General features: G+C 40.1%; 1 protein-coding gene across 2 annotated transcripts in view; it reads left to right on the top strand.

The window, feature by feature from the left end:
• The window catches only part of LRGUK (leucine rich repeats and guanylate kinase domain containing), a 101144-nt gene that overhangs the window by 63783 nt on the left and 13561 nt on the right, over window positions 1–23800 (top strand). Inside the window, exon 16 of one of the 2 annotated variants that reach the window (XM_010975678.3) lies at window positions 12672–12811. In XM_010975678.3, coding sequence (XP_010973980.2) covers window positions 12672–12811 — 140 coding nt within the window. Of the gene's footprint in view, window positions 1–217; window positions 1896–12671; window positions 12812–23800 lie in introns of those variants that run through there. The other variant, XM_064487347.1, reaches the window with a different exon arrangement.

Raw genomic sequence — 23800 nt, 5'->3', positions numbered from 1 at the left:
GTATGTCTTCCATTGACTAAAAATTGCTCTAATTCCACTAAATAGGAAAAATTGTAGCCAAGGAGAAGGGGCAGTTAAATTCTTCAGTACATGTAATTTTATTCTTTTCAAGGGCCTATGTGCATCAACCAAGGGAAAGATTTTTTGTTATTAATTTCTAAAGTTACATCGTCGTACCTGTTGAGATATTTTTAGCTAACTTCTTTTTATATTGAAGCAGGAGCTCCTTCTAGCAAGAAGACTGCCTCTGGGGTGCCAGCACACCTGGTTCCATCCCCAAGGCGCTTGGCGAAACTGCAGGCCGATGGCCAGATGACAGAGCATCTCTCTGGAATGCAGGTTCCTGCAAAGGTCCCTGAAAATCAGAGCCTAGCTCCCTCCCAGAACCAAGAGCTGACTCAGGAGGGAGCAACCCATCAAGAAGAGCTTTCTCCCGGCGGCCACGTCAGCGCCGAGCCTCCTCCACAGCCCAGCACATCAGCGCCTGGTATTCCCCAGCAGGCTCCAAACCAGAAGGATGGGGGTGGTCAACAATCAGATCTTTCTTCCAAAACGGTAACCACAAATCTCCCTGAAAATGAGGCCCAGACATCCGGGGTGAAAGCCAGTGAAGGAGGGCAGCCTTCCCCAACTCCTTCCCAAGGGCCTCCTCGGCACCCTGACCCACTGCCAGCGCACAGCCCTCAGCTGAACCAGGATGAGGAATCGGGGGAGGCCACAGTACTCCCCACCGGCCCTCCCCCGTCTGAAATTGCACAGAGGTCTGGCCCAGCATCCCTCAGCCCCCAGGGAATGCAGGATGAGGAAATTGAGTCAGCCAACCTGCCACCCAACAGTTCCCATCATGCTCCAAGAGATCCTTCTGGTCCTGACAAGGCCAAGACACCTGGACCACCTCTGGGAGATTCTCAGCAACCTCTAGAGGAGGGAGTCCCCAAAGCTGAAGTCGTCCGGGTCGGCACTCCTTACCCAGAATTGTCACACCCTCAGGGCTCAACAAACACCAGACAGACCCAGGACAGGGAAGACCCAGTGACTTTGCCTCCCACAAGCCGGCTGGCTCCCACCAGGCTGCCCCAGCCCCGGGTCCTCGCTCCCCTCCAGAGTCGGAGACCCACACCCAAACTCCTCTCACCCAGCCGGGCGGAGGCCTCAGGGACCGCCTCAGATCAGACCCTGACTCCCTCTCCCAGGCCCCCGCCAGCTCAGGAAGGAGACCCCAGTAAACTGCCTCTCATCAGTTCCCGTCGTCCCAAGCAGCCACAGACTCGGAGCCCCCATCAGGGCCACAGTCCTCGGCAAGTCCAGGAGGAGAAAGTCAGGGAGGTGAAACTCCCTCTTGTCAGTCCCCCCGCCCAGGACCGGGCACCACAGCCTGCCCCTGATCCGCCCCAGGAAGAGGGGGCTCAGGCACTTAAGCTTCCACAGATCCCCACTTCTTTCTCCGAACGGCAGCTGCCGCAGAACACTAGGGCAGCCCAGCGTGACTCGAGGCCTGCAGAGGAAAGGCAGGCTCCCAAAGCAGGCCTTTCCTTTAGCAAGAAGATTCCAGACATACAGGCCTCGCCCCAAAACCAAAAGCCAGTGCAGCAGACCGGAGCTAGAAAAAAAAAACTCCTCATCCACGAAGAGACTCCTAAGGGGCCTGCACATCACAAACGGGCGCCACCTGGAGGCCAGCAGGCAGCCTGGCAGCCAGAATCCCAGAGAGAGCCCACTCCCCCAGAGGCGCCCAGCCCCCCTAACCCCAGCCCTCCTGGGAGCCCTCAGGGGGACCAGAGAGAAAAAGGCCATACACTAGGCATTGCTGACCCACCCCATACAGCACCGTTACTTACAGAGGCCCAGTTACAGGAAGAGAAAAGGGGAAAAGTACATTAGTCCAGAAAAAAGGCCCATGCCAGCCTCCCCCTAAATGCCCAGGTTCAGAAGGTAGCCATGTCCAAAAAGGGACCACCTTCAAAAAGAAATAATCCTGGAGGATTATCTCAGGAAAATAAACCTACTGAGGATGCCTCTGCAGAGTCACCACCAAGCACTTCTGCTCCTGGAGAACATCCAAGAAGAAAGAGAGAGAGTCATAGAAGAGGAAGTTCTCAGAAGGGAGAGACTGCTCCTGACCCCACAGAGCAGGATGGCGTGGCCCCCACCCAGCAGACTGTTAAAGAGACACACACCCATCAGGGGACCAGCCAGACCAGAGAGAGCTCCATCCAAAGGGACAGTGCTTCCAGGCAGCGAGCCAGAAAGAGACATCCCCAGAAACATGGGGGAGCACCGCAGAATAGCAGCCCAGCCGCAGCCCAGGAGCAGGTGTCTGCCGAGGAACAGGGCAGCTGGAAGGGAAGGCTGTGGGCTCGGGGCAGTCAGAGCAGCAAGGTATAAGCCATCCCAGGGCACTGTGGTCTGTACACCAGCTTCCCTCCGCAACACCAAGTCAGTGTGGGTGGGGCCCGTGGATAGATTCTTAGAAGGCTGCCAGTCTTTGCACATTTGCGTCTCTTTTGTGGCCTGCCATCGCAGCCTGGAAGAGCGCCCTCTGGAGGGATACCCAGCAAGTGGTACTCCTGCTGCCAGCTGATAGAGCTGGTCTTAATAGTTGGTGTCAGCAAGGAGCCTTTGGTCCAGACTTGTGCGAATTCCAACATGAGTTCCAGCTCCAGCTGAAGCAGTGCCATACTGCCAGTAAGTTTCGTTTTCTTCGTTAGGGAAATTCACTTCTAGATTAGAAAAATTTCTCAGGCTTCTTGCTTTATTGAGAGGTCCAGAAGCAAAACAAACTCTGAGAAAGGAAGACTTTGCAGTTCCTCAGTCTTGATCTCTTCCACAAGGATTCCAAACCCACAGTTAATTTGTGGGAAGAAGACAAGTCCTTTACGCCCATGACACTGTGATCGAGAGCTTCAGATTCACGTAGACACATTACCTGAAAGTAAATTTTGCTTGAAATGAATACCTTCCCTCTCTCTCTGAATAGGAACCACAGATAAATTAGCCCATACCTTCATTATGCCGAACCATCTGGTTGAATCACTTAAAGGAATTAGTGGGGAGAAAATTCAGGCGAATCTGTTTTTTATTTATCTATTCATACCATCAGGATTCTTTTGCTGGAGAGTGACAGGAATCCAACCTGAGCCACTGTATGTGAATCTATTAGGAGGGAGTGGAGTATCTTACACAACCGAACTATGGGGAGGGCAGAGGTGCAGCAGAACCTCAGGGAGACTGAGGACCATCTTTGAACATAACCTGGACTCCTGTCATCCCCAGTGTTTTCATCGTCTCCTGGACTCTTGTCACCTCCAGGACTCTCGTCATTTCTCATCTCTGTATCTTCTCCATGCTGGCTTCATCCCCTATGCTTTAAATGACTCTGTCATTTTCTGTACATGGCAGAGAACATGACCATCAAGAGCTCTTAAATTTTACACCTGGTTTTACATCTGGCAGCTCCCACTATTAGAAAGGGATTAATTCACGTGCTCCTTGGCCCTAAGATTTTATATATATATATATAAAAAATATATATTTTTTATATTTTATATATAAAATATATATATATATATTTTTTTCCAGGGGAAGACTGGCTCTCCTTGGGTCAGATGCTCATCCTTCAACCAATCTCCTCTGACTGGGGACAGGGTCACATTTAAATATATTCAGTGGGTTCACTCTTGTGAATCCTAGCATTCACATAAAGGAAAATAACCATAAGCAGAGCAACCAATCTAAGATTTAACTCTTAAGAATTTTCAAGAGATTTATTGAGTACTTACTGTGTGCACAGCAGCATGCTAAGCTGTGTTGGGCATCCTGTGTTTAAAAGTGGAACTGATGACTGCATGCCTGTATAAGTGTTTTTTCTTACACAAAAGGCATGCGTCCACAAAAATTGTATGCAAAGTGTTACTTCAAGGGCAGTAGAGGAAATTGATAGTTTTACAATCCAGGATGCAGGACTCCTCCTGTGTAATGAAGAGCCTATGTTATACTAGTAATTACCCTCTGATTTATCTGGTTTGCCCAAGATGAAATTAATATGGTGATTTTTTTTAATATATCATAGCTTATTTTTTATTAGGTTAGTTCAAGTCCTCCAACAGGATTGATCGGGCACTTCTTATATGCCAGACACCATGATAGTGGCTACATACAGTGAGCTGATGAGGACACTTAAAGAAGCTCTCTCTCTCATCAAGGAGACAGATAAGAGGGTTCATTATAATACCATGTGATTAGGGCAACTGGAGGCCCCACAGCGAGCTAGGATAGGTTTAGCATCAAATAGACAAGAAAACCCAATTCTTAACTTTTCCAGAATGTCATAAGAAAACTAAGGAAGGACACTGAGTTCAGCCTGGGATGTGAGAATTGGGTCAGAAACCACTTCCAAGAGGAGCTCATTCTTCAGCTAAGCCATCAAGGTTGTGAAGTAGTCAGCAGACGGATGGGAGAGAGGGCAAGGTCCCTTAGGAGAGGGCACAGTGTGTGCCTAAGCATGGAGGCAAGAGCAGGCGTAGTGTCTTCTGAGCACTCAGATGTCAGGAGCAGGTGCATGTAGAGCCAAAGGGCACTTTGTGCTATGTTAAGGAGCTTGGAAACTTGACCTTCTAACCACGGGGAGCCATGGAATGGTTAGATTTTTTTTTATCTTAGAGGCACCCGTCTCCGAGTTGGCATGGAGGATCACTTTAACTTAAGGAGAGCAATACAGATGGCAGGAAGAATGGCTGAGAACCATGGCAGTAGTCCTGACAAGAAGGTAAGGGCCTGAAATAAGGCATCGTGACAGGAATGGGCAGATGCAAGGTATTTGGACTGGATGTGGGGACAGAGCAGACTGTGCAAGAGAGGAGTATGATCTGGATAAGCACCCAGTCTTTATGACCCTTGCACGGGGCATTTCAGAGGCACCGATACCTCACTTAGGTGAAGAACTTTAGAAATGTACTTGGTCTCCTCCTTGGGCAGCTGTTTCTGAGGTGTCTTAAGGCATTTGGGGTTGCATTTTCATCAGGGTCCTAATGCAAAGCGAGATGCCAGATTTCCCTTCATTTGACTTGGAAGAAGCCTTAACACCCTTCCCGGGGGTCCGTGATGGTGCCAGCTCTGCGTTTATGTCTGTGTTTTGGTTGTGCAGATGTCTCCAGTTCAGTGCAGCTGGACAACACTTTGTTTGTGTTTCAAGGAAAGGAGTAGAAAAGATTACCAACTCCTCACTGGTGAGAGGTTTTTACTATTATTGATGTTTTTGGTAGAAGGGAAACTCCTGCTTTTTAATTGTAGAACATAAATATTTTTAAATTGCCATTTTCCATCTATCTTTACAAGCAAAGTTGATACCACTTTCATTTGCTGTGTTCCTCAGCAAAATGCTCTCAATGGGGGAGAAAAAGAACTTTGTGGACTTCAGTCACTCTGTTAGCTAATACAATCTTCAGCTTTTAAAAAGAAATCTGGTACATAGTATTCAAATCAACAGAGATAATTGTTCCCCTGGGCACAAGAGCCTGCTTCAGATATTTAAAGAACTAAATCAATTATTTTCAAACCTCAAAAGATAATTGGACAAAGGGTATATGATTGGGTAATTTACAGAAGAAGAAATTAAAATGGCCAGAAAATATGTTGAAAAGTATTAAACCTTCACTATCACTGTAAGTCAAAACAGATTAGACTTTTTTGGGTACCAAAATGGCAAAGATGGAAAACAAATTAATGGCTGTTCTTGGTGAGGTGAAGAGTAAATGAACTTTCTGTATCGTGGAGACAGCACTTTTCTGGGGACAGTTTCACAGTATCTGTCAAAGCCTTACAATGTTGCATATTTTTAACCTAGAAATTCTAATCCAAGAATTAGCATGAGGAAGTAATTTAAGTACAAGGATGTTCGTATTACTGTCTTATAATAAAATCTGAAAATAATCTAGCCATCAAATGGGATTTCAAAAATGAGTTATGGGAAGAAAGTTTTGATACAGCTCTATGTTGCCATTGTAATCATGTTGTAGAAGAATGCATAGAGAAAGAAAATGTTTGTTACTTATTAAGAAGAAAGCAGGTTAAGGAGGTGTGGCTAGTGTGTGGTTCCAGTTGTGAGCTCTGAGTGGTTAGATTATGGATAATTTTAATTTTCTCATTTATGCCTTTTAGTGTTTTGTAAATTTTCTACAATGAACCTGTGTTTATTCAGAAAAAGTTATATAGAACTAAAGTCCCACACATAAAAAGCTGTCCTATGAAAGCAGCAACCTCATGTTCTGTTTCTTTTTTGGCATAATGAGGACTTTCTAAGAGTCAGAATCATGTACACAGGAACCAGCAGGCTTTCTCCAGAACTTTGACGCTCTATGACGGGAATCTTCCAGAAAGTCTCCTTACTTTGGGTGACTAGTTGGACCGGCTGAAATACAAGGTTCCTCTTATAATCTATGATCTGTTCACTACAACTGGCTCTACTTGCTGGCTCTGAAGAACCCAGCAGGCTGTTTTATTAAATACAGAGCTTAGTGCTAGAAAATTGCACACAGCTAGTCCTTGTTAGATCAGTGGCTTTCGAACTTCCTAGTCCAAAACCCATAACTAAGAATACAGCTCACAATATCATGACCCACCTACACACAGACACATAGGAGACAAAAGTATAATGAAATACCTTTACTGTGGTGGTAAACCCTGATACTTTCTATTTTATTCAATCTTACTTTTCCAAGCTGCTCATGACCTACTAAAGTGATTTTGCAATTTAGTCTGCAGTTTGAAAAACCCGGTCCTGAGCGCTCTAGAGCTTTGCTGTGGTGCTGTTCTTAGAGGCCAGCTGTCCAGATGCTTCCCTGCTCTGGTTGCCTTCAAGTGAGGTGGGATGCGTTGGCATGATTGATGCTGAATTGTTTTCCGGGACAGTAGAAGGACCCAGGGTATTGGCAGTTATGTTCTTTGTTAGTGTTAGGGCTCCAGAAAAGATGTATCGGAAATGTTTATGCATAGTAGTAAGTTCTTATGTAAAGCAAAAAAAAAAAAATCAGTCTCAAAATAATCCTGATCTATAGTGTTTTAACCACTTAGCTGGTTGCATTTCTTCTTGCTCCGTAACAGCACTGAAAATCACCTTTTTACTATAAAAGTTCCTCCAAATTCCACTTCAGATAATTGTACCATTTCTAAAGTGTCTAGCACAGTATGTGCATAAATGAATTTGATTAATTGCTTAGTTCAGTTTGAAAAACATCGTTCTAGAAATCACTTTTCTTTATTGACCAGGCATTCAGAGAAGACCGTAAGAAGAGACTGTTTCTTTGTGTTGATGATAAAGTTAGACCACCAGATCTTTGTTCTCAAAGGTGATCATGAGAAAACAGTCATGATTAGCAAAAGCTGGAGATCTTTTTTAAAAGTTTGTAACCTTAGAAATTTATGATTTAAGATAACACTAAAAGTCAAAATTATCATTGGAAATTCTGGCTCTAGCTGTGTGACCTTGGGCAAGTTACAAAATTCCCATGTATAAAATTGAGATAATTGATAGTATCTATCTCAAGATTATTGTTAGGATTAAATGAGTTCAATTTATTGAAAAACACCCAGAACAAAGTCTGACACACTGTAAGTGCTTATATGAGTGTCTGTTAGCTTTAACCTGTAAACAGAAAAAAAATTTTTTTTAAATAACATTTTATCCTTAATTGGAATAGAACAACACTGTTCAGAGTAGGTAAAATATTTGGCAAATGGCGTGGTCTTCTCTGAAAATCCTTTTTAAAAACTTTGACAACCTTAATTGAATTAAGGGGCTTAAACAGAATTAGAATAATATTGGAAAGAAATTGTAGTTCAGCAAAACATTTCTGAGGCTGAGTTTTTTTCATGCACATTCACAGGTAGGCTTGTATCTTGGAGAATGAAGTGGGGAGACATCAGCTCTGAGGTTTTTATGAAACTGACTCATGATACACACAGAAAAGACTGTAATAACACCTGGAACATAGTACCTACTCAATAAATGTTATTTATCATTTTTGCTATTTTTTGTCATTGATAATATCAAAAACATTTATATTCTGTGTTTCAGATTGATTAAGTGGTAAATGCCAACAAGCTACCTGATTCAGGAATAAACTACCAGATAAGTGGGGATTTTGTTTTCTTTTTATGGTAGTTTGAAACAAACATTGGCTTCTACAAGCTACCAGATCTAAAGACCCTCGGTTTCCAAGGACAAAGATAGCAAAAGAAAGACAAAAGATGTCTTTGCTTGAGAAGTGACCAATGAAACAACATCTTTGAAAATGTTGTTCTTGAAGGATGAGCCCTTGAGCAAAGACCACATTTCCCGGAGGTGGGGGTATAGGGTTGGGTCAAAATCACATCAGAAATTTAGTATCAAACCTATATTGCTCAAAGGAGAGGAAACCTTTAGTGTGTGTTCAAGCTCCCTGCAGGTGTCTGTCTGATTTCCTGCCAGTCTTAGCTTCCCTTTTCTCCTCTGCCTTTCCCTGATTCTGTACACATCCAGATCTTATGCATCAAGTTTCCACTCTTGAAATCTACCTGTCTTATGTCCTGTCTCCTTCAAAGTGTCAGTTCACTTCTTCATGATAAAGTCATCCATTAAAAGAACACTCTTGAGATTCAGGGTACTATTGTTATTATGTTTTTTCTGGGACAACCTGGATAGGGTATCCCAGTATTGAACCCATTAGTTCGGCTCTACTGAAGACATTCCAAAGTATGAAGTTCAAAAGAGAGAAGCATTTATTTTGTACCTCATTCTCTGTGAGTGGAAAGACGCACTCACGTGCTTTCCTTTGTCCTGCATCTGTTCTCTGTTTAAATGCCTGATTATTCCTTTGACTGGACACTCAAGAATACAGCGCTTTACTGTTAGAATGGTTTCATAAGTGTGTTCATTTTACCATGTATATAACATGAACATTATTACTGTATTTTTTTGGACTCATATGGTAGCTTTCTACTACAAAAGCTATTTTGCTGTGGAAAATGATTATGGATATTATGTGAAATGATTATTTTTCTAGTTGCTATTATTCCTTTCTCAGAAGCACAGAGAGACAAGACTTTTAAGATTTAATTCTGTCCTGGGAAAATGGCTTCTTCCAGCACCTTCAGTTTTGTGATAGTAACTTCCTTAATGAACTGAATATTTCCCTTAATTTTCCGCTATGAATTATGTAACTATCCTATTAAAAGTAAATAAATATTTTAAATTGTGCCGATTATTGTTTTCAGCCCTTTTTATGGTTACATATTTTGGTACTGAAACTCTTTTACAGGGATTTTTATAGCTATTTATATTTTATGTATATATATTTGTATTTAATTATGGTAGGTATAAATTACTCTTGTTAGTTTAAAAAAAAAACCTCACTATTACCTAAATAAACGTGTTTTTTTTAAAGTCCCATTTGAGTGGGAAGGAAAAATGAATGATTCTGGCTGAGAACTATTGTCTGAAAATTAAAGCCTATTTCCAAGTTATACATTTCTAAGTGTTTGCAAAGAGAGGCAGACTAGTGTTGATTGATTTTTTTTTTTTTTGTCAAGGTTTTATTTAAATGTCAAAAATGTACACTTTAAAGTTTTCAGTCTCGTGTTTTTGGACAGGAGAATGCCTTCGTTGCTTTGCTATGCAAGTAATCTTACTGCTATAGAAAAATTGGTTATGAAAATAGGGATCTTTTGCCTTTGAAAATATTCACAATCTGACTCAAATTCTAATTTTATTACCAGTTATTGAAATGGCTTTGTGCCTGTAATATCAGATCAACATCTTTTCTTTCCTCTCTTTTTTTTTTCTTTTCAGTAAAAGAACCTATTTAGTCTGTGTGATGATACGTTAGGAAATACACATACAAATGTTTTATCTTAGATTCGTGGCTTCTACTACATTTGTTATTTCGGTTGGGTTGTGTGCCTATTCTTTTAAAATGTTTTATACAAACATTATTTTAATTCACTTGACTGCTAAGAGATATAAGTCTAAATAAAAGGTCTAAGTTATTTTGAATTAATTTGAGATGTAGTTCCAGTTGTTCCAAATATTTCATTTATATTTTCCTGCCTTTGATAATGATACCAATCCATAAAATAACTTAAAAGTCTGTCATACCTCATTAGATTCATGTATGCCTCATTGTAGGTGTTTAATTTAACTAGCCTATACACGGAGGAACTTGGTAATTTTTATGGATTGGACAGTAACATATATATATATATTATATATATTTTTTTCTTTCTAACGTTGCCTCAAGTTTGACTTTAATTGAGATACTTTGAATAAGATCTCTTTAAGAAACTTTGTTGCATTATGATATTGGTAATTATATTTTCTTTTTTTTAATTGAGAAATAGAATCTCTTATCCATTAATGTATTATAGACATTAGAAATTATATTAAGAACTATATGAACTCTTTATTATAGGAGTCCAAGTCACTGAAGTGGTGGCATTATAATGTAATTTAACAGTAATCTAAACACATTATCTTTACCCAAAATGTTTTGTTGCTGAGAAGCCATTAGGACATTAACCTGTTGAATTATAGCTGCACTGTATCGTCAGATAGAACTTGATTTGTCTCTATTGTAGTACAAATAGCATATGTCTGAGAGAGCTAGAAGAAGGAACCCTGACACAAATACTGTATTTTAAAAAAGCTTTTATATATAAAGCATCCTTTCTATGGAAATTATATAAATATACTTTCTATTTCTTTACATTTTATCTTAACTTTTTCCAAATTCATCTGGCCTTTTTTACAATGCTCTGTTCTTAGAGTTCCATCAAGAGGACAAGAGTTCCGGTTTTCCATTTGTTTGCTTGTTTGTTTTTTAATGAGCACACAGAATCCAGCCCCACCGTCTCCTTTTTTCTCCTATGCTTCAGCCTTGCTGAATTCTTTACTGTAACTCAGTTGTGTTAAGCACGCTTCTGGGTCCTTATATAAGGCCACTCTCTTTGCCTGAAATGCTTGCACCCCAGATATTTGATGCCTTCCTTCTTTATGGCTTGAGATCACTGTCCAGATGTCACTACCTTAGAGAGGTTTTTCTTTGACCATCTCAGTCTGTCTCCTTATCTGGCTTCCTGGTCCTTCAGGGAACTTACTCCTACCTGACATTATCTGACGTGTTATCTGTCTGTCTCCAACAGGAGAATGTCAAGTCCCACGGGTCAAGGACTTTTTATTTACTGCCATATCCCCAACGTCCAGAGCACTGTCTGGCAGGCACATAGCAGATACTCAACGAATATGAGTTGAATGGCTTTTCCATCACAGGGATTTAACAGAGAATGTTTCCATAACGATAACGATTGTCTCCTATCATGTCTGTGATTGTTATAAATATAGTTACTACAGCGTTCCTTTGCAGAATGCTCTATCACCTTGGGACCTTGGGTGTGGATTTGCCCATTTGTTGCGTCTTCTGAGTTTCTTCCCCTCTCTCAAGACGGGTGCTGGGTTGTGGAGCTTCCGACTTCCGTGCTGTGGTTAAATAGTTTTATTTGTCTGAAACGTTTTTTACCTTGTTTTTATTGGCTCGGGATTGCCACACAATTTGGTGGGAGTTCAAGTTCAGATTCCATACCAGCAGCACGGCACAGGATTAGAAGTCTGATTTCCCACAGGTGTTCCTACCCTCAGTCCAGGTGAGACTGTGCCCAGGCCAAGTCCTGAGGTCCATGGGCTGAGATTTCTGGACACTCCCTTTCCAACTTCTCCGGTCTTATACATGAAGCACACAGGGACTGGTCTCCCTTCTCAGTCCAGAAACCTTAGCCCCCAGAACACTCTGCCTCTTAGCTTCAATTCCCAACTCCTCCTACTTGGAATCTTCCCTTCACTTCTAGCACCTGGAAATTTTTCTTTCTTGGTTTCAATTTTGCTATGTATCAAAAACAAACTTCTGTAATACATTATCCAGTGTTTATTTTGTCTTGGCTGGAGATAGCTTCCCTCATCTGCTCAGTCGGCCATATTGGCTAGTGGTCCATGTGGAATTTATTTATTTTGGCATTTTTAGAGTGATATTGAAAGTGTTGATGTTCCTACATATCCAAAGGTATTTGCACCTGGGCCCCCTATACGGGTGCGGTAATAGAAACTTGGACTGTTTATATTGTAAGTGGACGTTCTAATGTTTTAAAGGAAACATTAGACGTTATTTATGAATACTGTTAAATAGTGACCTCATCATCCATTCCACTCCTTTTTAGTTTCTTAGCATTGCATGTTTTATTATTGTTGTTGTTGTTGTTGTTGTTGTTATAGCCTTTTAGGATAATTTTGTCAAATGGAAAGTAATTATAAAGGGAACTTTTCAGTTAAATATCTGGAAACCATTGTTTTTGCCAGGTTTTACTTCCTTTAATTCCATTCATAAGCTTACATTGATTAAACACTAAGTATACTCTCAGGACGTATCTACTAGGTGCTACAGGGTCACTTTATAATTTACAGTAATAATTATTATCATAGCCTAAGATATATTTTTAGCTATCTTATTTTCAAATTGAAATTCACAGACTTTAACTATACACTTTGCTGTGTTTGGGCAAATCCAGATATAAAACATTTCTCTCACTTCAGAACGTTGCTTTGTCCTGTTTTATGTCTTTTATTTTAAACTTGATTTTTTTTCCCCTAGCAGATATTAAACAACCTCAGCTGAAATCTGAAAAGTCTCCTAGGAAGTTTAGAGGTTCGAGTGACTGGGAGTGCCTGAATTCTACAGACAGAAACTACTTTGTGAAATTATGGGCCAAACTTTCAGGCAAAAAAACGCCAGTGGTAAGAAGGGACAGATGGGGGGAAGTGGCACCTGAGCATTACACAGTTCAGACAAAAAGAGGGTTTGATATTTTCAGACTAGCAAGTTTTGCCAAAACTGTTCTCTGACTGGTATCGGCCGAAGACAAGTTTTCCCCCTGCCTCCTTCTACACCTCTACAAATAGACTCAGGTTCCAAAAACAGAATATTCAGTGTAGATTTTGTGAGTACCTTTCCCCCCAGGCTCCTAGTCAAAACTCTGACACTCATTTCTTCTACTTAGCAGAGTTGAAAGCACTACAACAGAATTAATGCTGTAAATACGTCCATCAAGGGAAAACTTGCTTTGCTCTTGGGATATAATTTTGAGTATTCTTGTGCTGAGCCTTCAAAGCGAGTCCACTCAAAGAGCCCACGTTTCATAACCTTGCAGCACTTAAGCTAGTCCTGTAACGTATTTCTGATCCTGTTCTTTAGCTCAGAGATGTCAGGATGGCACTGTTCAAATTAGGTCGCGTTCCTTTCCCCTCCATGATGGTTTTCCTGTGATGGTCTGGGACACAAAGGGACCTAAATCATCGCAGCTGCCACAGAAGGCACAGAACTCGCGATTTGGTTCTCACCTCCTTGGTCGTAGTTTCCTTTAAGCCTCACCTGTTCTAAGCAAATGAGCACATTATCTTCTAAAGTCACAACCGTAGGCAATGGTCACAAGAATCAGACTGGTGACTTCAGATGAAAAGTGTAGGGCCGTGGTCTGTACAGGGATAGCTGTTCATTCTGCTCTGATTAACTCCTAAGAATGGGGTGTTTGAGGTGCAAGAAGACATGAAAGTCAGCTTAAGTAAGAGGTAGTTCCATTATTAAAAAATACAGTGAGTGGCTTCACAGTACGTCGTGAGCAGGGAGGACGTACAGATCTCACAGTAACCGGACATAGGATCGGAGAGCGCGGTGCTGAGGCTTCTCTGCCTCCCAGGTTCCTCTTGCCTCTGCCTCTGTTTTTCATATGTTCTGTTGTTGTTCTCTCTCTCTCTCCCGCCCGGCCTCCTCCACTCACTCGGCTTCCCTCCCACATAATTTGAACTCATTCGCGTGTGTGCCAGCCTTGACCCTCCATGACCCCTTGGCTCTGTACCCACAATTCCTGGCCACTTCTCTCTGTCTCTGTAATTCATATTGAGGAAGGCAAAGCAATCTAGTTGGCCCAGCAGGACTTTTCAGGCCATCCCACATGGATCAAATTAGACTGCTCTTCCGGTCACCCGTGGCAGGTCGAAAGGCAGGGCCACGTGGTACAGACTGTGGCTTCTTAGAAGCAGCAGAGGGTGGTGCCCTCTAAATAAACGTCGATAAATAATATAAATTTGCAAAATGAGACTGGAGTGCAGAAAATGTCCTATTTATTTATCCAAAATGAATTAAATCTGCACTTGTTCCCATCTGCTAGGACCTGTGGGAAATCAAATATCAGTCATGAGGAGTGGGGGCCACTCCCATTCTTTGGATTAAGTTCAAGAATCCTGAGGTTTTCACCATCCTGGAAAGTTAGGGAAGGGCCCCTGGTTTCAGACCATCATGGTTACCATGGAGATTCTCCTTGTCTGAAACCCTGAGTTCCATTCTGAGCCAGTGGCTCCTTTTCCTCCATATCCTCTCCCACTAGTACCTTTGCCTAGAGCTGACCCCTGAGAGCTTGCCATACCCTAGGTGCTCCATCTCCCTGAGAAACCCATCGGCCTCTGTCCTCCCAGTCCTGGAAACACAGCCCTTTTCAGCTCAGCCCACCACTTTCTCTCTGTACTTGCTATCCCGTCCTCCTCGGATGATGTGGCTTTATGCTTCTTAGAGCTTAGACTTTCAAATACCAGTTCTTTTTCCATCTTCCAGGACATGGACTATCCAGGTTATTAACTCCAGAACTCACATCCTTGGCCACCTTTATTCTTTAATGATAAGTCTGTGTCCTGATGACCAGAACTGGCTCACGTCCCTGTTAGGCTGTCCTGCCACACAACCTCAGACACACGAATGAGAAATCCACACTTTTAATTTGTAACTTCTGCCAGTTAGTGGGTTTTCATGATATGTTTAAACATGACCAACCTGAATAGACTCAGTACCCAGGAACATGAACAGAGGAACAGAGATCACGCGCGCGCGCACACACACACACACACACACACAGTGTTCTCAGCTATAATTCATCTCCAACATCTCAGTATAACATTAACGAGCAGTATGGAGGGCCTGGAGGGGAAGGTATGCTAAAAAGGCAATGTGAGAGTAGAAGCAGCCACCTTGGTGGTGGGTGGAGAGCAGGTGGACAGACCAACTGCTGTCCAACAGTCTCATGAACTTTAACATGCCCAGTGTCACTCCTTACCTGCAGTCCTCCCTGAGAAAGCATTCAGCCCCCATAATCCAGGGCATCTAGAGCCTAGTCTGGAAACCTACTGTGTCCTGTGTTAGAGGGTTGGCAGTTACCGATTTGTGATGGCAGCAATGCTCGAATCTCTTGCAACCTGAGGTTCTGGTACCTTCACCTCCCAGTCCTGGTGGAGATATAATGCAACAGAGTGGTTTCACAGAAAAGCAAATCAAATCCCATAAGAACCAACAGATTCACTCATCAAAAATCAGTGCAAAGATAATGCTAAATTGCTGCTGTCATATATATGGAGTGAATTTGCCTAAGATTATTTTTAGTGCCTCATTTTCTTATAAAGATTATGAATTCAATGCTATTTTGAAATTGTAAGTATTTTTCAAATTTTAGGGTATTTCATAAGTTGTTAACCTCTTAACAGCTGTTATAATGCTGCAAATGAGCAACAGCTCTTTTGAGATCATCACAACAGAAGCTTTAATGAGATGTTATGGTGCTGTTGGAGACCAGAAGTAGCCTTTATACAGCATTTATAACTTGGAAAGGGCTTCATGTAAGTTGTCTTGTGTACCTGTCATTGCAGCCCTTAGGAGATGTGATTTTTCCTCATTTTACTTTCCCAACATAAATTCCCATGTGTTTTTGGAACTCTTTGGTGGATTGAAAAAAGGAATTGCAAATTCCTCTGTAGAAAACCTGTATCGTGAATTGTCAAAGAAAAAAAGTAGAAATGTTTGTGCTTTCTTGGTGTCTTAACTGTAGATTTAATGTCTTTATATTTACCTTTATAAACTGTCAAGAGAGCCATTTGAGAGTGATGGACTAGGCAGAAATTCCCACCGTCAGTGCTTTTTTGGTTCTGTTTCTCTGAAGCACCCTTTCTGCTCCTGTTGAGGACGGCATCTTCCCATCTGCTCAGAACTAGCTCGCTCTCACTGCGGATGTGCGACCTTTCAGTCTAACCCCTCTGTTCTAATATTCCATTCTTTCCTTGTGCGTGGTTTGTAACTACGTGCATGTCAGGGTATGATTATAAAATAATAGGTTTGGTTTTGTGTCTTATGGAAACTGGTCCTATTCCCGGGTAGTCACATATGCACGTGTCTTCACTAGATGGGTGAGTGTGTATTTATGTGTGCGTTTGTGTGTATTTTCAATCTAGGCTTGCCTCTATCCACATTTAACAATTGACTCCTTGACCCAAGAGGAGATTCAGTAACTCTGAGTTCATGTGACAGTCTTGCCGCCTACTGGGTGATCTTACGAAAGTCACTTATCTGCTATGAGATGTCATTTTCTCTTCTGTAAAGTAGCGCTAGTAACAGTACCTTACGATGGTATTGGATCAAATGCATATGGAATTTCTTTATATATCATGGACCACAAAATGAATGTTTTATTATTTTTGAGATAATGTTTGACAGTGAGGGGAGAAAGGGTTCAGGCTCTCAGCTATTGTATGCCTTAAATGTAGACAACATTATATGTCAACTATATTACCAATAAAAAAGAAATGACTGGTATAAATTTGGTAGCAGGTAATAAGTACATTTGTCAAGGCTATTAGATACAATGTCAATATACAAAAATAAATTACATTTTAATAGCAATAATCTGAAATATATTTTTAAAACTTTATATTTTGAGTAGCATTCCAAACTATAAAATATTAAGAATAAATCTAATGAAAGATGTATAGTATCTCTACATGGAAAAGTGCTAAACATATTATTTAGAAAAAATAAAGATCTAAATAAGTAAAAGGGTAGACCACATTCATAGTTCCAAGACTCAGTATTGTACAAGTATCAACTCTCCCCAAATAGATCTATAGACTCAGTGCAATCCAGTCAAACTCTCATAAAATTTTTTGTGGGGATTTATAAGTAGGTTTTAATATTTATATGGAAATGCTGAAATTGGCACAAAAATAGGCTAATAGACTGAATAAGAGGCCAGAAACGTGCCCATGTACGTATGGAAAGTTAATTTATGAAAAGAGTGTCACTGCTGAGCAGTATGAAAATGATGGTATTTTGCATCAATTCCGTAGAAATATGGAAAAATTTAAATTTAACCCTGATCTCACACCATACACAAAAGTTACCTTATGGTAGATTGTATAAAAGTGAAAGACAAAGCAATGATACTTTTAGAAGACAATGTATGAGGTTTTGATGACTTCGGGGTGGGGATAGATTTCTTAAATGTAGTTAAAAAGTATTAAACTACAAAGGAAAAATTTCAAACATTGAGGAGCATTCAAATTAAGAACTTCTATTAATCAAAAAGCAGCATTAAAGAGAAAAAAACCACACAGAGGGAGAAGATATTTGCATTAAGTATAACTGACAAAGTACTGTGTCCAGAATATATAAAGAACCCCTATAAATTTTTAAGGAAAAAATAGGTAATCCATAGAAAAATCCCAAAAGATAATGTCTAGATGACCAATAATCATGCGAAGAGACATTCAACCTCGTATTCAGGAAAAATGCAAATTATAACCACAGTGAGATACCATCATGGATAAACTAGAACTGTTAAAGTCGTGACCTGACTCTCAAGATGTGGAGCAATGGAAATTCTTATAAGGCAATTGGTGGGAGGTTCAGTGTGTACACTGTAGATAATAGTTGAACATTATCTGCTGAAGTTGAGCAGACACATGCATTCCATGACTCAGCAGTGGTAATCCTGGGTATAAACCCACCAAAAATGGGTAGCCATGCACACCAACAGGTATGTACAAGAGTGCTTATAGTAAGCACTGTGCATAGTTTCCAAAACTGGAAACTCAAATGCCCATCAGCAGTGGATGGGCCAAGCACGATTTTGAATATTCCTATAATAAAATATATACAGTGATAAAAAGTGAACAAATTTCACCACATGGATATATCTCTCAAACATACTGTTGAACCAAAGAATTTGTGACTCAAAAGAATACAGGCTATATGATACTCGTAAAATACAATTAAAAACCAGGCAACACTAAGCCATAATGTTTAGGGATGCAAGTTAAGATAATAAAAGTATAAAGAAAAAGTGGTTGCCATAAAAATCAGTGGGGTACTTATCTCTGGAGGGGGAAGAAGATGGTAATTGTTGAAAAGGGTCCTAAGGGACTTGGGGGATGCTGGCAATTGTGGAATTTAGCAGGGTATTTGGTGTAGTGGAATGAGTGTCATCAGCTGGACAAGCCTCAGTGAGTTACTTAGCAACTCCAGGATTGGGCAGGATTTCCTAGAGCTTGAAAGATCAAGGGAACTCTATAAGGTGATGCTGAAACCAAAACCAGACAAAAGTCCAACTAGATGATCAATCTGAAGAATCTGAAAATAGTGAGAAATTCAGATCACGGTGATAGACCAGATCAGGGTGGGAAATTTAACAGCCAAGACTTAGCTTCCTGTCTCATGGGTGCAAATCTGAGAAAAGTAAAATAATGAGTTAAGGGAAGTGCAGCCATGTGTGGAAGGAGTAGTGCCCATGGTCTGTGTGGCAGTTCATTGGAGGATGAGTTCACTACGGCTTCGTTAGTTTAGCAAGCCTAGGAAGGGTCTTTGCTCTCAGACACCCTCTCCAACCCCATGTGCAAAAGGCTCCCTTCCTTCCCTTCCCTTCCCTTCCCTTCCCTTCCCTTCCCTTCCCTTCCCATCTCCTTCTCCTTCCCCTTCCCTTCTTCTCACTCATTCATCTGTCTACCCGTCCTAAATTTGCTGAATTCCTACCATGTATATAGGATCTGGATTTACTTTTCAGTGTAGACCAAGTATTTTCTGACCAGACCCTGTTCTAGACTGAACAAGGTGGGCCTGGCCCCTGCCCTTATGGAACGTATAGTCTATGGAACCCTCTGCTCTCGTCTCCTCGGTAGGGTGAAGTCAGTGTATCTCTAGCCCTTCTACTACTGCCTTCTTTCTTTGGGTAGGAAATGGGCTAATGGAGATGGAGATCCTCAGTATTACTGGCAGCTGGTTTTTTCCCTCATCTCTAAGGTCTCTGGGGATTTGCTCTAGGGCCCTACTGATTTGTCTTTGTTTGGAAGAGATATCCAAGAATGGTAGTCTTTGCTCTTCAAGTCTGTATAGTATCTGCTAACATTGCTTTTCTTGCTTGTTTCTCCAATAGTTTATCAATACAAAAGGCTTTCTATGAATATAACCATGATTTAATATGAATTAAAATAGTCAGTTTCTTCATTTCCTCATCCCTTGTTTATATAATCCTTTGTTGCTTTATCTTTTTCTCTCTTTATAGCCTAAATGGTATTCTTTTCCAAATGACTCCCAAAGCACATTAATTTGAACATATCTAAAAGATTCTTGGAGAACTATAAATATAATTTTAATCACCCTTACTTCTTAAACACTGACAATTTTCTTTTTTAGGTTTGAGTTTTAAAAAATGCACTGCTCTTTTCTTACTGCTGCAAAAAGTATATAATAAACACTATCTAGTGATAGGTTTTTATTTGTACAACCCTCACACATACCAGTGATTACAAAAATGTAATTCCGCATGTTTTACTTGTCAGATATCACTGTGCTTCCTTCCATTTCCCTTGCCGGAGGCAACCCCATTTCGCATGATTGGCTCCCTGGAAAACACACACGAAGGTTATGATGGCTTAGTGAAGATTTTTCGCTCTGGAATTGCTGTGACTAGGTTTTTGCCTTCTAGGGGAAGCTTGATTTTCAGAACTTCAGTTGTATCTGTTTGTCCAGCCTGGAGGAAGGCTACACGGGCTTTTAGCATGACCCAAGTAGTCTTTGATAGCCATCTTGCTGGTTGGTATAACAATGTATTCTGTGTTCTTTTGTTCATTACCTGTCCTAGACCTGGAATCAGTCTTTTCTCTCTGACCTCCTTAGGGGAGACCCTTACTCCTGAGGCAGTCCAAGTTACTAAAAGTCAATTCTCCAGGAAAAAAAAAAATTGCTGAATGACCAATTCATTCAAAGCCAATTTAACAAATGGATGCATGTGGCAGAGAAGGCCAGTACAATCCTGTAAATCCTATAAAGTACCCAAAGAAATGAAGTCTGGTGAGAAACTGGACTTGTGTTAACAAAATACTGAGCCCTACATCTACTAAGCACAGTTTCCTTTCAACACTGTGAGGCAGGTCAGCTCAGCGAGCTTGTCTAAAGTTACACAGCTTAGAAGTGTCTATGTTGACTCCAAAGGACAAGTGCTTTCTTCTACTCTGTGTTTTTCAGGGCATGGTGTACAGTACCACATTTATTACCTAGAATAATACTATAAAGGGATGCTTATAAAAATAGAACTACCATATGACCTAGCAATTCCACTCCTGGGTATATATCTGAGAAAAATAAAAGCACTAATTCAAAAGGGTACATGCACCCCAATGTTTATAACAGGATTATTTACATTTGCCAAGATATGGAAGCAACCTAAATGTCCATCAACAGATGAATGGATAAAGATGTGGTTTATATATATAATGAATGACTAAAAAATCAGCCATAAAAAAGAATGAAATAATGCCATTTACAACAACATGCATTGACTTGGAGAGCATTTTGCTAAGTAAAATAAGTCAGACAGAGAAAGACAAAAACTGTATGATATCACTTGTATGTGGAACCTAACAAACACAAGAGACTAGTGAATAAATCAAAAAGGAAGCGGACTCACAGATATAGAGAACAAACTAGTGGTTACCAGTTGGGAGAGCCAAGCAGGGTAGGGGGAAGCATAGGGGAAAAAAGTTATTTTGGGATTATGTGAAGTCAGGTGTGTGAAACTTTTGAAAATTATAAAGCAATATAGAAGTTGGCTCTTGTGTCCTTTTAACGTGACCCATGTAATCTTTGATAGCCATCTTGCTAGTTGATATAACAATGTATTCTATGCTGTTTTTTCATTACCTATCCTAGTCCTGTAATCAGTCTTTTCCCCTAGAAGTCTTGGTTTCTTTAAATGGGAGATGGTAGTACAAGAATACAACATGGTTGCTAGAAATGCTTATTGCTATTGGACTGGCCATTGCTTCTAGGCCTTTTCTGTGGCTAGAGAAAATATTTCATGAATTCAAGTTAATATTTCCAATTCAGATTCAAGACTTCAGGATTTTTACTTTACTTTTTCCTCTGTTACATATTTTCTTCCACACTGAAAATCCCGCTTCTCAAAGACATGGGAGATGATAGCATCCCAGTTTCTCACTGTATTTCTCATTTTTTTATCCACATTACACACAGAAGATTCTCAGAATAACAATACTAAATACTACCAGCACCTATTGTAAAAACTGAAAATAGTTTATTAAAAAGTTTTTTGCAAATGTTTTCTCCCATTATTAATGATTATATTATAGCTGTGTTATCAGAGCTTATTGTCATATACTCTCTCCCTTTTAACTCTCATTTTGTCTTAGTTTTCAAATATGTTCATACGTAATACTCATCATTAGACCTTAGGTCAGTATCTGTCTAGTTGTTTTATTGCCTAAGCTTACTCTCTGCTAGATACAGAAAGCGCTATGCGGAAAATATTTCCTGCATTCTTGCCTGTTGGTAACAGTCTGTTATACTTTACACTTGAATTGTAGTTTTTATCACCTATCCTGTCTATTTGTTTTGGTTTACTTTATCAAGAGCTCTTAATGTTGATATGTTGGATCTTCTTTGTCTATCTTAAATGTTTGTCACCTCTTAAATCATTTTACCTCTTTCTTGACTTCTTTTTGAGTTACATTTTTTCATTTATATATTTTCTATTTCTCTTATTATTATTTGTTGTGTATATTCACTCTTGTATTCCTTCTGTTTTAGTTTTCACTTCCTGAGTGAGTTTTTTCTTAAATTTTAATTCTTTCCTGAGTTCTGTCACCTCTTTTGTGAGTTTGTAAAATTGTAATTTATTCCTTAATGTTTTGTGTCATTTTCTTAGTGTCTTTTAGTTTATTTTGAAATAGTAGGTTATGGATTTTATCTGTTTTCCTTTCATTGTGTATAGAAGTATTATTCTACCCCTTTTCCTCTTACTTCTTATAATAACTTTGTATGGGATTTGACTAGAAAATTTCTCATTTTTATGTGAAGTTTGTTTTCTCAAACTTTTAGAAGGAAGATGGTTTTTCAAATAGTGTTAAATGCATGGCAGTTTCCTTCCTGAGATGTCCTGGTTCTGTTGCCTTACCCCCAGGAATTTTTAGTCCTTACTTCCTTTTTTTTTTTTTTTTTTTTTTAATGTAGAACCTTCTCTTAGAAGGGAGCCCTGTAGTGGATTAGTTTCAAGAATTCATTGTTGATTCAGCTCCTTCAGAACTTACCATGGACCCCTTGTTCTTAGCCACTATGAGAATGGGAACAGCCCCTCCTAGGTTTCAGCTGTGGTTCCCGGATTGTCCTGCTTTGCTTTCCAGTGACTACTTCTGAGCTATTTTGAGCTTCTCCTGTTCTCAGGTCTTTGAGTCGCCCTGTTGCTTCCTTCGGCTTCCTCTTACGTGGACACTGATCCATGCAGGTATTGTGGCTGTTATCACCTGTGTTGGGGGGGTTGAGGAGAGCTTGTCACCTGGCTTACCTGGCTTTCTTGTAAATGCTTTCATATGTTTCTATTTTGCAATTTAGTTGCTATATCTATTTTTATGTGGAAATTCTGGAAAGCCCAAAAACTGTGCTTCCACTACCCCTGTCATCTTCCCAGTCACAATATAATTTAAATCAAGGATCAAGATAGGAAAAAAATAAGGATGGTATATAGTAAAATCATGATAGAAAATGTATATACTAGTATAAAGTAATGAGGAAAAACAATAACAAATCAACATGAGAGTAAGACAGCAGATTTGGCTGATGTATAGTCATTTTATGGTAACATGAAACAATTTAGATGTATTTATGGAGTTATTTAAACATAGTTTTTAAATGATGAAATTTAAGTAGAGTTTGGTTATTCCTTTCTTGTACCATTATAAATCCCCTCCCTCCCACCAGCAGATACTTCCTTCTCATTATGCTTACACCGAACTGCAGAGCTAATGGTCAGGGGAACCATAAAGTGATCTTGGCAATCACGTATCCACCTGAGAGGCTGTGTTCAGTGAGTCCCCTTGTCAGCCCTCAGGTCATTTGTCTGATGAACAGTTTCAAAAACTTGACCTAGAGTTTCTCAACAGCATGTGTATGTATAATACAGCCTGTCTTTCCTCCCCGTCTTTTTAGATGTCTTTTGGCACCAGGTTATAAACCCTTTGGATGCAGAGACTTTTTTTTTTTTAATATCTTTGTATCTACATCATCAAATACTTACCAAGTATTTAGTGATGGTGATGGGATGTTGGTGAAATACCCAAGAAAGACCTCCCAATCTGTCCTGTTTCAGGATCATACCTAACATGGTTGGATATAGCCAACCAGTTAGTTACTATATATGTGCTGAGATCTGGTAAAACTCCTTGGGAGATCATCTCATTAGAAAGACTTTTAAAATGTAACTAAAACTTGTCATAGTATTATTTAGATGTCAAATGAAGTTTACATACTAAATTGCAGTCTTCATAAAAATATTTTTCATTTTATTAATAAATTGTTCTTTCTTTCCACTGAACAAATATTGATTCTATTTTAGGCCCATTTCTTTT

This window comes from Camelus dromedarius, chromosome 7 (assembly GCF_036321535.1).
Source record: "Camelus dromedarius isolate mCamDro1 chromosome 7, mCamDro1.pat, whole genome shotgun sequence".
NCBI classification, from domain to species: domain Eukaryota; kingdom Metazoa; phylum Chordata; class Mammalia; order Artiodactyla; family Camelidae; genus Camelus; species Camelus dromedarius.
Note: the sequence above shows the minus strand (reverse complement) of the source record. Positions and strands in the feature narration are given on the sequence as shown.